Raw genomic sequence first — 19,085 nt, 5'->3', positions numbered from 1 at the left:
ATTGTTGCACGTATATTAATCTACCAATTTAATAACAGATAATAACACTTTCATTCATGTAGATATACTGGCTTCATTGTTAAATTAATTATGTTATAGGCTTCACTCATTTTCAATCTTGGAATCACTGTCAAGTTACCTCGATTTTATTGTTGTCTAGTTTAAGTTGAGAAAAGACTCTTAGATGTAACTTATATATTTAAGAATGTACCAGATAGTATTACAGTTGGAACATACCACGCTACTAATACGTTATCTCATTATACTTGAGAAATTTCTGACAGTGAAGAAGATACCTCATATTTTGGTTTAACGTATTCGTTTCATCACAACTTTTTTATCTCAAGTAGTCCCATGGATCTAAAGATAACTTTGCAAAAGTTTCGATTAACTTTTGAATTTATTTTGCATATTTTTCTCACTTGAGTGAAGAAATAGCTTCATTTCATATGTCATCAGCATACGATCATTTTAAAGCATCTTTTCCTTCTAATCACATTACGGTAGTTATCATCTTCACCCTCATATCTCGTTATCTTCTTTATCCTCATATTCACCCTAAAAATTAACATTACTTTTGCCTCCAGATGCAGACATCTATTGGCACATAATCATTACATTACATCTATTATCACATTATATTTCATGCATAATATTTGTTGTTATATTGATGAAATAGTGTTGAGGACAAAGTTTCAAAAGTCTTCAGCCTTTCATCTTCAAGTCAATGCGTCTGAGGTTATCACTCTATACAGTAAGCTGGTATGATGTAGAAGGTGTAATGTTTTCAAACGAGGCCCAAAACTCAAGTGCCTTCGAACAGTTGACTATTATTCTTCAAGAGAATAAAGAGAAAGTGTGTTCTGGTTTATCCCTGTTTCTGATTGGTGGAAAGACTTCCTGTAGATTCAAGCAATGGTAGCCACAGGCTACTCATCTCTGATCTAGAATCTTTCTTTAATTGCCGTCAATTCAAAGTAAATTTCATCATGAATACTGTTGTCATATTGTAAAGTACATAGATTATATACAAATGCATCATAATTCAAATATAAGTGAACTCGTTAGCTGTGGATTGCAGTTTTGAATCCCATAACCAAACATGTTTACCCTTTTAGCCATGGGGACATTAAAATATAATTGTCAGTCCTTCTGCTCTGTTACAGTAAACCAACATATGAGAAAGGATGGTGTTGACAAGCTTCGTTTATTCTAGTCTATCATCTAAATTAGCAGTGGCTAGTGCAAGTATCCCTCTAGTAGCTTTGTGTGAAATTCAAGAAACAAACAACAACAAAGAATATTTTTTGGATAAGAAGCCAAAACTGAGTACAATACTTCAAATAGTTAACTCTCTCTGTACATACATTCTTTACTGTGAAGCAATTTGGTATTATTAAATATTTTTATGCAATTCCTTTAGTATTTAAGAAAGAAACTGAAAATAATCTATATAATAAATGTTTCTGAGTATGGCATACACACATATGAAGAAATGACATAGGAAGTTTTGTTGTTTTTTGAATTTCTCGCAAAGCTACACGAGGGCTATCTTCGCTAGTCGTCCCTAATTTAGTAGTGTAAGACTAGAGGGAAGGCAGCTAGTCATCACCACCCACCGCTAACTCTTGGACTACTCTTTTTACCAACGAATAGTGGGATTGACCGTCACATTATAACGCCCCCACGGTTTGGTGCGACGGTGATTCGAAGTTGCGACCCTCAGATTACGAGTAGAACGCCTTAACCCACCGAGCCATGCTGGGCCCTAGCGTAAGAAAAAATGTCTATATTGCGAAATTAGGTCAAAGGTAGGTAAAGCATAGTTAGCTAGTTAGTCACTATTAAGAATCGCGAGTCAAAGAGTTATATATAAAAAAAAGAAAACGACACCTATTACGTATGTGCAGACGTAACAGATAAAAGTTTCACATTGACAAGTTATCGACGCCACTCTGGTAATACAGAAAGGACTACTAAAAAGTTTATTATTATATCTATAATGAGAACTTTGACGTGAGATTTATCACTAGGGGCTAGAGTAGTGATACAAGTAAGAAGGCAACTGATTCACAGACCCTCACAGCAACCAATTACAGTGGAGCGCCATTAAGCCGCGGTATTTGGGGGGTCAACCTGCTTAACCGCGGCTTAAACCTTTGTAACCGAAAAGCCGAAGTCGCCAACAGCTCCGCCGAGGAGCCTCATCCGGGCCATTGCGTGATCATTATATCGGATTATCGAATTAAAAATAATACTTTAATTATTGATCACTTTTTTCACGGATTTACCGCGGATTAATTTTAATGTATGGAGAGGTGTAATTCGGTAACAATGGCGGCCTCCATAAAGCTGACATAGAGAGCGGATAAGGTAGATTAACGGTCGATTTCTATTGTAATATATTTTATTTATTCCCCAAATTAAAGCAAATCCTTTTTAAATATTCCCTTGAAGTTATAAAGCCAGGATTAAATTCGTAAGCCGCGTTTTAACACGTTCTTAAATTAGGGGTGAGCCGCGATAATCTTCGCTCACATCGCTCACAAGACTTGCTACAGCGGCTTAAGCGATTTCGCGGTTTACTGGTCCGCGGCTTAATGGCGCTCCACTGTACTTGAGAGTTTTTGTTGTTGTTCTGGAAAAGCTTACTGAGTTGCAGAAATCAACACTTACAAACTTATAAGAATACTATCATATAAAACACCATGTCTGGAGCTAAAAATTCGATCTCCACGGCAATTTTCAAAGGCAGATAACCAGCAAGAAGCTTATAATGAGGCCAGAGCCCCTTCTCAACTGTGATATAAGATAAAACTGCTAGTGCTCTCATTTGACTAATGTAATTAAAGAATAGGAAAGTAAAGTATATAACAGAAACTTGTGTCTATGATATGGCTGAGTATCATTTACATCGTATGTTGACTGAGAAAGTATTGAGAATAAAAGATAACTTAATGAGCATTGTAAAAGAATTAATGAATAAAATAACTCGATATTTAATGTAAGAAGTGTATTTTATATGCAAAATACAAATAACAACTGATGTATTTCTGTGTAATCACAGTCTCAGAGTCGTTTTCTTTAGTCTAACAAGGCGTGCGACTCGTAATCCGAGGGTCGCGGGTTCGCGCCCGCGTCGCGCTAAACATGCTCGCCCTCCCAGCCGTGGGGGCGTATAATGTGACGGTCAATCCCCCTATTCGTTGGTAAAAGAGTAGCCCAAGAGTTGGCGGTGGGTGGTGATGACTAGCTGCCTTCCCTCTAGTCTTACACTGCTAAATTATGGACGACTAGCAGAGATAGCCCTCGAGTAGCTTTGTGCGAAATTCCAAAAAAACAAACAAACAATTTAGTCTAACCGTAAATTACCTCGAGATAATGACGTATGTTTCACTCGCAACTGCCTACCTCCAGTTAAAAGTAATATAAATGGCGGTGAAGTTAAAACTCCAACGACTAATCCAAAGATCTGTCGTTACAACTGCACGTCACGAGGTTTTTCGTAACTTACATTGAAAATGTAATTAAACTACTTTTTATGTTAAACCAATTAGTATGTAATAAAATCGTAGTTAATAATCAATATTTTAATTGTATATTAGTTTTAAGCTCTTAATTTTGTAATGCCTTATTTTTAAGAAATCTTAATATTTCCTATTATTGTTTGTTCTTAAGCTAAGCACAAAGCTTCACAATGGACTATATATACTCTGCCTACGACGGGTATCGAAATCCGGTTTCTAATTATACAAATCCGCATATATAGAATAGTGATATGGAGAGGTCTCTCTTCTGGAGATGAGACCCAGAAATAGGAAAATTTCCAGAACTGCACTCCACCTGGAAAGAAAATTATCTGAACACATATGTAAATTCAAGCAATAATGAGAAAGAGGAAAGTCAGAGTTTTTAATCACTGATTGAGCCAGCACAACAATAAGAGGTGAAGAGATGGAGAAAGAAATATGAGCAATCACAGTGGATCTCTGGACATATTTCAGCAATTGGTCAGAGTCCACTGAAGAAAATGCATGTGGTCAAATTATAGAGGAGCAAAAGAATAAAGAGAAGTCATGGTACCCAAAAGAGATAAATCCTCTCACCAAAAAGAGAAAGAGGCATAAGAGTTTTGGTAATCAAGAATTCATGTCTCGAGAATGTAAATAAAAAAAACAAAGTCCACCCTGCAAATTAGTTTGAAAGACTTCCTTTGAAACATAATCAACTAAAATTGTATAACTTAACTTATCATACTGTTGGTTGTTTAATCATATATCTTCCCCTAGTTTGAAAATGAATGATGAACTTGAGCATTTGTGTATTTGTAAAAGTGCTTCGAGTTTACTGGAGAACTTATTTAAGTAATTTAGATACCTATTGTGGTCAAGACAGATTTGATGAGTCTAACCTGCTTCCATTAACATGATGAATTCCAAAGAAGAAAAGAGTAGGTTGCAACCAAGGATACCTCTTTGGATGGGAAGAGAGGTGTCAGACATCCAAACAGTATCAGGTCATCCATTAAGTAATGTTCAATTTTAGTTTCAGAAAAAGAAAAAAGGATTTCAAACAGTTTTAATGTTATTTAATCAATAATGTATGTTCCATTATTATCAATTGTTTCCTGCCAATGATTCACAAGCTTCTGAATGCCACTTCTATAAACTTCTTGGGGTTTGGAGGAAAATAATGTAGAGAGGGTAGTTTTCATATCTTCATGTGTTCCAAGCTCTTTTCCATCAAGATAGTTCTGTATACTTTGAAATAGATGATAATTAAATGAGGCAAGGTCTGGAGGATAAGGAGGGTGTGGAAGTTTTTCTTAGTCTAGCTCTTCAATCATTGCAGATGTGATCCTTGCTGTATGGGGTTGTGCATTATCCTGGTGTAACACAATACCTTTACGACTGATCAAAGCAGGTAACATTCAAGCTCTCTAAATGTTGACAACAGAAGTCTGATGTAATTGTTACATTGAGTGGCAGCAACTCAAAGTGGATCACACCAACAATATCCCACCAAATGCTTAACAAGACTTTCCTAGGGTGGAGGTCCATTTTGGGCTGTGCTTTAGCAAGTGTACCTGCACTGAGCCTTGTCTGCAGCACTTGACATTTTTTTAAAATATATATTTTTTATCTCCAGTCACTAACCTGTCCAAAACAGGTGAGTTATGTTCACGAGAGTGCAGAGAAATGCAAATGTCTACTCTTGCTCTAAGGTTGGCTTCTGTTAAATCATGGGGGATCTATTTTTCATGTTTCGACACCTTTCCAAGCTGTTGCAGATGACAGTGAACTGAGACAGTAAATCTGTGACATTCTGTCAACCTGGTTTATACCATACAGTGAAGAAATAAGGTTGTAAACACAAAACCCACCATTCTATGCATGCTGAGAACTTTCATTTTCACAAGTAGATAAACTTTAGTGACTAATGATCATGATCAACTTGAATGAAATCCCATATAAATACAAATTAAAACAATCATGTGACCAAACAAGCAGTAATGCTTTTTTTTCTCTTTGAGAATAAAACTTAACATCTGATATGCTTTTGAATTGACCATGCTTTTCTCCAGTTAAAACGACACCTAGACCAACTAGGCTTGCATCACGGATTACTTGGGTTTTAGCATTTGAATCAAAGTATGCCAAAAATTCTGTAGATGTAATTTTCTATTGTAATACATGGAATGACTTCTGTTGTTGGTTGCCCAAAACAAACCTAACATTTTACCATGTGAACCTGTGCAATGGTTCCACAAGTGTAGCTAAATCCAGAATATAATGAGCACTGAAATTAACCAAACCTAGAAACCTATGAACTTCCACTGGAATATCCAAAATGTTTATGTGTGTAACAGTTTCAACACAAATAGCTGTTGGACCTATACCTTTTTCAGATAATAAATGTCCCATAAACACAAGCTGAAAGAGTCCAAACTGTGACAATATTTATTTTGGGTGAAACCTTTCTCTTTTAAGATAGCATACAATTTTTCATGCCTCTGAAAATGCTCACTACAAACCCACCTATATATATGATAATATCATCTGAAATATTCTCAGCACCTCCACATCTCTATAAAGTTTGCCTAATGATGTGCTTATAAGTTTCAGGAACTGAACAAATACCAAACATAAAGCATTTGTAATGATAAAGAACTTTATAAGTCACAAAAGTTGTTATCTATGCAGAGAACTCAATCTGTTGATAGCCCTAACAGAGATCTAGTTTACTGAATACAATAACGTCATTCATGCTGTGTAACACCTCATCTTCTTTACAATTTGATTGTCTCTCGTGCTATGCTGCATAATTACCTCATGTATATATCCTTATATCATCTGAATATTTAGGCTAATTACATCCTTTTTTTCAAGCTCATTTAATTTTTCTTATACTTTCTGATACAAACTGCACAGAATCCTATGGACTGGTTGCACTACAGGCTTTGCTGTCTCATCAGTGTGTAGTTCTAGTTCATAATTTTGTAACTTATTGATGTCATTGAAACATTCAGGGTATTTACTCAGAATGGTGTCAGTTTTGGACTCGGTGTTAACAGGTAGACAGTGTTGACATCCCTTTCGCAACAAACCTAAAAACAAAAATTGACCAGCACCTTTAGCTACAAAAACTTCAACTCTAATCACTTTGCTATCTGCACGTTTAACAGTAATGTCTCTACAGTGAATCTGTTTTCACTATTTTTATTGGAGTTTTATTTCCAATAGCATAGAGGTTTTGTGAGTGGCATTGGGTGTGCAAAAAATATCACGTTGTGTGAGATAATTCCAGACACCTTCATTTACATCATTACACCTCACACCCAAGTCTATAAACACAGTCAACGAAACTTAGCCAACTTCCAATCATATGACTGAGGTATTGTCACAAATATTAATCAACAACAAACATCCATTTTCTGATGACTCTGTACCATCACACAAATAAAATTCAGTTATAAAATTCATCTTTTTCTCATGTGCAGAATGGTTATCCTTTTTTTAAAAATTCTTAATCCTGCATATAGCTTCAAGATTCTCTTGAAAATGATATGTATTGCAAGTCTTGTCTTTAATGACATGGCAATTCCAAGCTGTGTAATTTGTATAACCACAGCAATAACATGAATCAGTGGTCTTCCTTTAGCACCAAAATCTGTTTTATGTATTGGAGTATACGGCAGCCTTGAAGTGATGTGCTTATTACATAAGCTCATGGATTATACAGTTATACCCTGTTATATTCTATCCATGCTGCCTACTGATCAGCTACTTCCACTCCTTGACTGATTTATAACACTTTTTTTTTAATGTTTAACCTTCTTGTTTTGACAATCTTCTGTGTATGTTATGACATTTACACTTATCTATAACTGGATCTCTGATAATTTCATCATTCAAATCTCTATATTCACAAGAATACTGAATGGCTTGTCAAACCACATCTTTCAAAAGCACTATTTTTCAGGAGTTCAAAATAAGGTCAAGCTTAAAAAATGTTGCCTGGTAGCTATCTCCCACGTCTGTGAAGACCAAGAAAATGTCCTGGCAAACAAGTCTGATTATGTGAAAATGCAAGATTATTTTCTGATCCAAATCCATTATACTTGTTACAATCAAATAATAGGTGAAACTGTTCTTTCCAGTATTTCCAACAAAATAATCCTCATTATAAAATATATATAACTAACAAATATAACATAAAAGAAATATATGTACCTTGCATATAACATTTTAACCAATATTTCATGAAAAGCTATTTGAAGACTATCTACTCTAGCCATCTCTAATTTAGAAGTGGTAGCCTAACAGGAAGGCAACTAGTCAACACTACCCACTGCCACCTCATTGGCTGTTCTTTTACTAAGAAAACATGGATTAAAATTCACTTTATAATTCTCCCATAAGTAAAAGGCTGAGAATGTTCAGTGATGGGATTTGAACCTACAATCTGCAGTTAAGTGCCCTAACAATCAGACCATGCCAGACCTTAACCAGTAACATAAATAAAACTAACAGTAAAGAAAGAATACAACTTGTGTGTTTTATGTACTATAATTTACTTCCAGTCAGTGTGTGACAAGACATCCAAAGTTTGCTTAAGTGATGGATCAAATGGAATATTCCAGGAATAAGCCTAGTACACAATTACCTAATATTTGCAATGACTGGAAATTTAAAGTCCTATAATAGCAAGCGTAGTGATCTGTTGGAGGTAGTATGAAATACACATGATGTATGAAGTTCAAATGTTAACTGACATCAACTAGAAAAATAGCTAATAATTTGAATAAAGGACTGCTATATTGTTGCATGAAGTTTAAATGAAATAATCTGTATTCTAATAAAATTTAGATAAACCTAAGATTATTGCTATGATTATGACAACTTAGACAAAAAATGAATACCCAATAAGCATGTATTGAGAAGAATACTGAAGCAAAGGTATGACTGACAAAAAGATTTGGTTCTTTCAAAATCAGAAGCAAGTAGTTTGAAAACTCCAAAACTGCTTTGACACTTCACCTTTATATAATTGACCAATCAGAAAATTGAATTACAACAATCTTGAAACATCTTTTCTCCATGCAACAATGGAAGTAGCATACATTAAACAAATCCTAGTACAACAGTAAAATTTTTACGTGATTGAACTCTTCTACTTTTACACCAAGACCTGCTTTTAGTGTCCTATCTTTACTGGAATTAAGATGTTAATTATAATATTAATTTAAAAGTTACAATATGATCTAGTAAAACCAGATAAAACTGCAGCTCCTCATCAACTTTTCTTTCTTGAGTATTATGTAATTAGGTGTATTCAATGGTAGCTTAGCACTTTTCAAAAACCATCATACCAGAGTACACAACTTATTGTGGTGGTTAAAATAGAGTTGTTAGGACTTCACTTGGACAATAAGCTAAGCTGCTGTTGTTGTTTTTTTATTCAAGTATAAGGCACTTTAAATTCCAAACCAAGGGGAATAAATCTCCTCTACATTCTATCTTCCACCTTTTCAAGAACAGATAATGTTTTATGTGTAGGTTCTATTATGCATTTGTGTTATCTAAGTTTTATGGGTCATTTATCTATGTCTCAGCCAAAAAATTTGAATAGGAGATGTATCCTGCACATCCTCATGAGCCTTGGCTCTGCACAGCAAGTTTCTTCAGTTTTCCAGAGTTCTTCCTATGAATCAACACTTCATGTTCAACATTTTCAATTTCTATACAATATTTTTATCACGATCTATCCTATGAGCTACTGATCTTTCAAGTTTTTTTTTTTAATTTTTGTCCTTTTTATATTTATCTTTCTACTACTTGTATGAAAATCAGCTTATATACTGTCATCTTACTTTATATACTTAAATTTCACTTCTAAATCTCTTTCAAGTAGCTATGAAAACAACACAAAAATATTTTGTGCTATTGTGTCCAAACTGTATCAACAATCACACTTTATATACTATTAGAAGTTATGCACTATAGGAATAACATACAATTACAGTTGACATTGGCTCATGATTTATAGTGCAAAGATATATTTATACATGTAATATTACATCTATTTTTGTCAGACTATAATGTTTTACATAAAATTGTAAGACAACTAAAGCATGAAATAAGAGTCTCACTATCAGTTTATTAGAACAGCAATTTAGTTGTTGCAATATTTTACCTACAAAATAATACAGGTACAAATAAATATACATACTAGAAAGTATTCAAGATTTTATATGTTTCAACATCTATATAACAAAAAAAAACCTATATTTCATAAATGCATGTGGCTATTTCAAAGGTAATAACAGAAACCGTATAAGAACAAAAATTCGTATATTTATACAACACACACATCACAGGTGTCTGAAAGGATGGTACTATTGGTTTGTACTAATGGTACTCTGCATATGTACCATTACAAACACTGACAAGTACATGTAAGGAAAATATCTAGAATAATTATTATCCTTTCCATACAATATTTTTCTGAACTATTATACATCAACAATAATCACAAAGCAGATTCAGTAACTACAAATGTCTTTCTCATCTCGTGTTTTCTGGCTAAAGGCTCAAAAAGCCACACGAAGGCCCCAATGACTTGGCAGAGCCCAAGAATTGATTGGTTGATGCTGTAACTCTTTGTAACTTCTAATATATAACCTGTGTTAGAAATATATAATATAAAGATGATTGAAAGTACTTTCTTGCACATTAAGTAACAATCAAATACTTTTTTAAAGTTTCTTGAAAGATTTTACTATCTTCAGAATTTTGTAATTTGTATAAAAAATTAAAAATTGTAAAAATAGATAAAGTGGTACAATTTACAAACATAATTCTGTAAGCTAGGAGTTTAAACACTAAACATATATCTAATGTTATGCAATATGTTCATCATTCATAAGTGATTAAAATCAGGACTATAAAACAATAATAAGCTTAATACAAACTAGAAACAATGTAATAAAATTAAAAGTTAAAATTATGCCTCAGTTATAATTCTTTGTTGTTGTTCTTAAATCTTAAAAGATAATGCATGAGAGCACAGCACCCAAATTCCAAATGCCAATGTATAACTTGCCAGCAACTGAGGAGAATCAGTTAAGGGTTAGGAGTTGAGTTCTTGAACCTACAATGTCTCAACTAAACTGATTTTCACTGTTTGCAGCCTGATGTAGTAAAGCAGGTACCCTTAATAATTAGAAAAGGCTTTAATGTAGAATTAAATCAACCTGATAAAAATGATAAAAGTAGAAGATCCAACCTAAACCTGTTTTGCTTGATATTATACAAATAATAACAACATTCTTATTGCAAAAATAAGCCACCTTATTTGCTACAGAACTCTCAACCTCAATCCTTTTTATTTGATAAAATATAAACAATAATAACACTGTTATAGCAGAAACATGCCACCCTTATATTTCTACTGAACTTCCAGCTTCCACCCTTTTATTTAATAACTATCAAAAGTACCTGGCTCTTCTCAGGTTATTAGTTCAATATATTCTAGATGACTATGTCAGTGTTTATATTCTGAACATATTTTAGTATAAAAGAACAGTCAAAAATATTTTAAACATTTTTATTTCCTAGTAATATAAAAATATTTCTTTTCTAAGTAGATTTTTGCTGGCTTACCTGATCAAAAATATGCACGCATGCATGTGGATAAGTAATATAATATATTATGTTACTATTTTGTAACATAAGGAATTACTTATTTTCTACGTGGTTTTTCACTAACTTGCTTCATTAGAAAGATGAGTACATGCATGTCTATGCATATGGATAAGTAATAATAGCCAGGTGCAAGCCTTTATGGTCAACATAGTAGGAGTGCAAAATTTGAGGTTTCTATATTCTCTCCTCTTGGACCTATGGCAGTCACAAATATGCACACAAGTCTGTCTTTCTGTAATTTCTATTTGTAATTTTTTCACTACTTCTTTTCTATGTGGTTTTTGCTTGCTTGTCTCATTAGAGAAATACTCATGTGCACATTTCTTTTCTATGTTGTTTTTTACATAAAAAGATTTGCATGTATATACGTGTGTAATACCCAGATGAAAATTCTCAGTATCCACTCAATATGGATGCAAAATTTTAGTTTTATAGGTTGTTTGCTCTTGGAGATATAGCAGTCACTTATTATTTTGTGGTTTTCCACTTGCTTAACTTACAAAAAGATACACTTGCACACACACATGAATAAATAATAATACCCAGCTGCACATCCTCAGAGTACACTTAGTATGTGTGCAAAGTTTCAAATTTCTAGTTCTTTCCTATTGAGTTATGGCAGTCACACATACAAATCCTTTTGTTATTATAGATTAGTGATTTTAAACAAAATGAAAAGCCCTCAACATTCAAGCATAAACCAGGTGAACTGAGACAAGCCCAGCCACCTTAAATGTACTGAAATATTCTAAAAGTAACAATTAGCTACTTAAAACAAGTAACTAATGCCCTCAAAATTTTCCATTATGTAGTATCTGTGAATGAGAACTTAACCATTAATATAGTTCCATATTTATTATAAAATGAGTAGAAAAAATTAACATTATTATTAAAAGGAATTATTGTTAATACAAACTGTTGAAAATATTTTAACTGGAATATAATAATGCCTTTTAACAATATAGGAGTCCTACTGCAATGGGATTATGGTTCAGAACAATTTCTTGAAAATGGTTACACATGCTGAAGTTCAGTTTGTTCCTTGAAGAATAACTTGACTAGGATGTGGAAGTACAGAACCTTCCCTATAATAAACAGTTGTATTCATTAAAAATTCTAACAAAGGATAAAATTATGATTGAATTTATTTTGGTAATGAAATTACAGAGAAAATTTCATAATTGGTTTCTAACAAATGTCATGACATTCTGTCTGAATCTTGTACCCAAATGAAGCTGATAGCTTGTATTACAAGATAGACATGGATGGAAGTTTGGTCCTGATATGCACATTGTTTGTGTAAACTGAACAAGTATAGTTCAGTAACAAAATTACATGGCATGGTAATGGAATTACTTGTTTGAACATAAATGTGGATAATACAAGCATTCTGAGCTGGTATTTAAGGTTTTTACACAGGATTTCTACAAGATACACTAAAGTGAGTGGTCTAACAAGTTACTTAATAGACCTAATAACAGAATTTTAAATAGGGTTTAATTCCAATCAATAGTTAGCCCACAGGAAAACTTTTAAGATTTGACTCTTTCAGGTAACAAAATTACAGACAAAATAGATGAAAATATGTCATCACCCAAGGCAAAGTATTAAATTTAATGCATAATTTCTCTCTGCATTTCTGTTTTACAGTTCATGAAATCAACTAATAATAAAAAAGGAGTAAGTAGAATTGGAGTTAAGGGGAAGAGGAAAGTGTTTAGAATGAAAGCTTTTTTACCTTATTTCTAATGCTAAAAATGTACTTCAATAGAACTGCTATTTTTCAAGAAAATGATTGGTTTGGTTTGTTTTGAATTTCTCGCAAAGCTATACGAGGGCTACCTGCACTACCTGTCTCTAATTTTGCAGTGCAAGACTAAAGGGAAGGCAGCTAGTCGTCACTACCCACTGCCAACTCTTGAACTGCTCTTTTACCAACAAATAGTGGGATTTACAATCACATAATGCCACCATGGCTGAAAGGGCAAACATGTTTGGTATGACAGGGATTCGAACCTGTGATCCTCAGATTACGAGTCAAGTGCCTTAACCACCTGGCCATGCCATGCCGCAAGAAATTGAATCAATAGCGATAAATATTTGGTTTGAAACTAAATTCTACATGTTTTACATCAACAGTGAAATGTTTACATAGTTTTATAAAAAAAAAATTATATTTGATGATTAAAGCCCTCTGTCATGGAATTGCCAAATATCAAGAAAACAACAGTTAGGAGTGGGTGAACCAAAGGTGATAAAATTAAATTCCCTTCTCTTATAAAAAAAAAAAGTAAACTGTATACTGCCTTCTGCTAAATTAATGTCTATATCAAAATAATTAATTACAAATATCACTTCTATTACTTTTTTTCTGTTACAAGCTCTGTTGGTTATATTATTTTTGTGTTTTAGAGTCAAATTAAGTCTTTGTAACAAGAAGTACAAAAATATAAATTAGAGTTTAAAACCTTTTTCCAAAAGAATTATTCTCAGAAGAACAGGCACAGTTTGACCATCTTTTAAAGGAAATTACCACCTATTGGAACACCCACTGTTTGTTTATATACTCCTCTACTGGATCTTTCAGATCTATTTTAATATATAATGTAGTGAAATCATAAGTAATAATAAAGTTGGCTATTTTGTGTATTGGATATCGTGCCATCATTGTGTGGATGGGTTAGCATGTTATGTCTCTTCAGCATTTTCCACACTCACTGTCATTGAAAGCAATCAGCACTTCAAGTTCTTCATTCATTGGCTCTTGGTTCCAGCACCTCAACCACCTCCTCATTCCTCATATTATCAAACCCCTCACTTCCAGTTTCTTTAGCAAGTCTCATGTTATTAGCAACTTCCATCTCAGCTATCAAAAAGGCCTTGAAGTATTTCTTTGCCAGGTATTCTTTAACCTCATTTCCAAAATAATTTTGTAACCAGTCATTGACTAGCATCCTACTTACTAAAGCCTACTATCTAAGAGTAATTATGAAAAGCAGCAAAAATAATTTACAACACCACTCTTAACTTAGTCCAATCACTTAGACACAGGGTGAGGATGGAGCGGGGCTAGGTAAGCTGGAGGTTGTTTATTTCCATCCTTATGGGTATCCTCTACTGTGCATGAAACAAAATCTTTGTTTCATACATTCAAATGTTGCATTAAACTACTTTTTGTTTTATGTCATACCATTTAGTATAGCATAAACTCTTAGCTAATAATCCATACTTTGATCTATGTAAGATTAGTTCTTTATTCAATAAGGCAATATATTTAAAAAATCTTGAAGTTCCCCTAGTATTAACCATGCAACACATTGTCTTGAGATATCTTTTCTATTTTATTTATGAACCCCCCAGAAACAATGAAATGAAACATAAATTACTCATTATAAGATTGTCATTGACAGTACATAATTTTTATACCCTTCAGTTTTGTTTGGCTACAGAGCTATCGATTAGAAAATCAGACCCTTCTTGGCACACCCTGTATCATACCCTCCAAGGATTTGTTAAAAGTTCTCTTTTACATTTAATTATATATCACCTATAACCAACAGAACGTCTATGTCTGCATCTATCAAATGATATATCATATTAGGTTGGATTCTGAGCAGATATATGTCACTTTCACTTATAGTACACAATTTATTCCCATGGGATAGTTAACGAATAGCTTGAATGAATTTGTAATAGCTTTTGTCACATAATAAGAAAGCTAGAAACAATTTGAGAATTAAGAGAAATCCATCATAGAACAGCATTAAGTATTCACACTTACAACTTTAAGAACAAGGGTTACTATTCTCCTTGATGGATGCAACAGATAACCCAATGTGACTTAACTATAAATAAATAAACACACAGGTATGGGAAATTTTCTATTTTTTTTTAATGTTATTAGTCTATGTGCATTATTTAATTACAAAATATAATTATAAGTTGATGTACACTGTTACCTGCTCATAGCTACTTATGATAAATGAATATAGCTCCATGCTATAATTTGATTTATTTTGAATTTTGTGCAAAGCTACTCTAGGGCTATCTGAACTAGCTGCCCCTAATTTAGCAGTATAAGACTAGAGAGAAGGCAGCTAGTCATCACCGCCAACTCTTGTACTGCTGTTTTACCAACGAATAAAAGGATTTACAATCACATAATGCCCCACGGCTAAAAGAGCAAGTATGTTTGGTATGACAGAATTCGAACCCATGATAGTCAGATTACGAGTCGAGTGCCTTAACCACCTGGCCATGCTGGGCCTGGTATAATTTGAAGTCATTGTAAGAAAAAAAAGGCAGTTTAGATTTATTTCGATATTTTCTTTTGTGGTTACGAGGTCGTTCAAATTTACCATTTCGTATAGAGATAGTGAAAATAACAGATGAAATATAAAGTTTTGGTGAAAAAAGTTTGAAATGTATTTAGGATAACTCAAAATAAATGTAGGATTTTTGAGATAAAGAAAAATTATTTTAATCTTAACATAAATATCATTCTCCACACGAGCTATTTAAAACAAAAACGCAATATATACCTGGATAAATTATTATTTTAGTTTATTAAAAATTATTCAGTAAAAATATGACATTTTGGTATTTGAAAGACTTCTAATGTTAACTGAAAACTGCCAAACTTCATCAAGATACACAAACTATATTGAAAGATAGAAGTATTAAATCTATAGAGGCTTTAAACGAGTATAAAATGGAGACAAGGTCGTGATGACAGTTAAAACAATCCAGACACTCGTATGTTTGCATGGCCAGGTAATAAGGGGCACTCGACTCGTTACGCGAGGGTCGCGGGTTCGAGTCCACGTAAAGCCAAACATACTCGCCCTTTCAGCCGTGAGGGAATTATAATCTTACGATCAATCCCACTATTTGTTGGTAAAAGAGTAACCCAGGACTTGGTGGTGGTTGGTGATGACTAGTTGCCTTCCCACTAGTCTTACACTACTAAATTAGGGATGGCTAGCTTTGCGCAAAATTCAAAACAAATATATGTTTGCGTGTTGGGCGAAACACGCATCACCTACTTTTTTGTGTTCGGCAGATACACCCTTGTGTAAATTAATTGAAACAAATGGTCATTTTACAATATTTTCAGCATGGTGGCCAGTGTAGGCTCGCTGGACCCGCTGATTTCCTTTAATAGTCATTTTTTCACACAGACGACGTCATTAGCCGTGTTTTTCAGTACCGTCGACCTATTTTTGGGATATATGACGAAATTTTGAGGAATATTACGTCATTCAAAATTGCGTTAGAAGGGCAAGGAGACCAGTCAAAAAACAACTTCTTACCAACTCAATGAAGAAAAAAACGGTATCAATGGGGTCTAAAATACAAGAACTGGACGCAAGAACAATGGAGGAAGGTGTTATTCAGTGACGAGACTAATTTCTTCGTACAGAGTCAAAGAAGTCTGCATGTTCTCAGATCTCCAGGTGAGAAACTTCGAGAATCTCACATCAATCAGTTCATAAAACATCCCTTGAAGAAGATGTTTTGGGGCTTTTTCAGCTACTATGGCGTCGGAGGCTTATATATCGTAGAAGGTATGATGCGAGGACCACAGTACATCGAAGGTTTGCAGAGAAGAGTCGTTCCAGAATTGAAAAAGAGATTTCCAGATGGATCTGGCATTTTTTCAGCAAGATCTGGCTCCTTGCCACACATCGAAACTTGTGAAGAATTTTATGACTGCAACGCCAATAAAGGTGCTGGACAGGCTTGGAAACTCTCTGGACTGAAATCCTATTGAAAATCTTTGGGCGATTTGTAAAGAAGGACTTCGGGGAAAAGACTGTACTACGAAAGATAAGCTAATTATGGCCATAATTGAGGTGTGGTACCGCGATCCAAAAATTAGTAAAGATTGCAGTCAACTCGTGGACTCGATGCCAAAGCAGATTAATGATCTTCAGAAAAATAAAGGCGGTCATATCATGTATTAACTTGTGAGTAATTTTTGGATTCTCAGAAATAAAACGCAAAAAATTGAAAAAATCGAAATTTTCCATCTTGTTTCAACTAATTTGCACAAGGGTGTAATTTGTGACTTTTGTTTTAGTGTGAATCTGTGCTGTACGAACTCGCATTGTGGAAGGGTTTACTGTACTATATTTTTGTTATATAGATGATTTAATCTCCATCAAGAATTTTAATTTTAATCTAAACCTAATATGTCCAAAGGAACTTATAATAGAAAGAAGCAAAACAGTGATATTTATACACATTACTTAGACTTTAATCTTGTATAATTCAAAGTACAGCTGACTATTTTGATAAAGAATGGACTTTGATTTTCCCATCCTTGATCAACCCACAAGTAAGAGTGTTGTTCCATCTATGCTGCCAAAGGAATTAAAAAGGGTTTTAACAATTTATACCTATATAATAATTACCCGTCACACCAAATATGCTTGCCCTGGGGGCGTTATAATTTGACGGTCAATCCCACTATTCGTTGACAAAAGAGTAGCCCAAGAGTTGGCAGTGGGTGGTGATGACTAGCTGCTTTCTCTCTAGTCTTATACTGCTAAATTAATGACGGCTAGCGCAGATAGCCCTCGTGTAGCTTTGCGCGAAAATTCAAAACAAATGAAGAGTTTTACTTCTGTTTGACATCATTTTGAATTACTAAATAAAATGGTGGAGGATGGGAGTCTTGTCAAAATATAAAGTAGTCCATCTACTATGTGAATAATTTTGCCGTTTTATAAATCTTATAAAAGGGTATAGAAATTTAAGGTGGTTTGTTTCTATTTTACAGTTGTATCTAAATATTAAGAGTAACTGTCTTCCTGCATCTGACTGCAGTCAGCAAAAGGCAGAAACAGTTGAGACGTTGTGGGTTCAAGCACTCAATTCCTAATTCTTAACTAGTTTTCATTAGTTGCTGGCATGGTTGATTTGACGTTGGCATCTGTAACTTGTCTGACAGATGGAATATATTCAACACGTTTGAGTGCTATGGCCACAACCATTATTCGTTATGAGTTTTAATGACGTCAACAAGAACTACTAATGGAAAATTTAATTTTGATTTTTGAGCCACCTTGTGATGCCTTTGATCTATATTAATTTCACAATTACTATTTTACAGTGCTGATTAAAATCGCCTTTTTACAATTAATGTATTTGGTAGCTTTATAACTATCAAGTTACTTGTATTATACGAGATATCTATTGAAATTTCCAGAAAAGCAACATTTCGATATTTTCAAGATTACTATATTTGTCTTACGCCAGTGAGTGGTTTTTCAAAATTATTTCTTTGTAAGTATTACAATATCTTCAAACAATCAATGCTCTGAATTTTGTAACAGCACTCAAGTTTTTATTTATAAACTAAAATAATAATAATTGGTCTTCAACATTATTACACTTTCTCATATATAAATTTAATATTTATTTTAAACACAAACTTCGATTTGATTGTTGTTGGTTTGAATTAAGCACAAAGCTTCTAAAGAGGCTGTCTATGCTCTGCCCACCACGGGTATCGAAACCCGGTCTTTAGCATTGTAAGTTCACAGACATACCACTAAACCACTTGGGGGCACTTCGAGTCGAAAACAAAAATGTTCAAACCTCCATTTTTTTAATTCACCATAACAGTTTGAAGTTCTATCATTTTTATAGTTATCAATTAATAATAGTATTTAGTCTCGGCGCTTTTCTTTTCAACATTCATTACGAACTCTTTAAACTTTAAATTATAATAACTTGAAAAAATAAATTCATTTTAATGTTATCAGTAACTTACACTCTAAAATCAATTATTCAAATAAGCCTTAAAATTGTCACAAAAATGATGTACCTTTAGTACATTATATATTACCTATTTCTTAATCAGGTAAAGCG

General features: G+C 33.5%; 1 protein-coding gene across 7 annotated transcripts in view; it reads right to left on the bottom strand.

Moving 5' to 3' along the window:
• The window catches only part of LOC143244288 (uncharacterized), a 73,839-nt gene that overhangs the window by 30,079 nt on the left and 24,675 nt on the right, over positions 1 to 19,085 (bottom strand). Inside the window, exons 4-5 of one of the 7 annotated variants that reach the window (XM_076488670.1) lie at positions 12,182 to 12,292; positions 10,169 to 10,184 (exon numbers count right to left, since the gene is read on the bottom strand). The exons of 3 other annotated variants lie outside the window; for them this stretch is intronic. In XM_076488670.1, the coding sequence (XP_076344785.1) occupies positions 12,222 to 12,292 (71 nt within the window). In that variant the 3' untranslated portion in view covers positions 10,169 to 10,184; positions 12,182 to 12,221. 3 more of the 7 variants (XM_076488672.1, XM_076488668.1, XM_076488671.1) reach the window with 3 other exon arrangements.

This window comes from Tachypleus tridentatus, chromosome 2 (assembly GCF_004210375.1).
Source record: "Tachypleus tridentatus isolate NWPU-2018 chromosome 2, ASM421037v1, whole genome shotgun sequence".
Classification (NCBI taxonomy): domain Eukaryota; kingdom Metazoa; phylum Arthropoda; class Merostomata; order Xiphosura; family Limulidae; genus Tachypleus; species Tachypleus tridentatus.
This window is presented reverse-complemented; position numbering and strand designations above follow the sequence as displayed.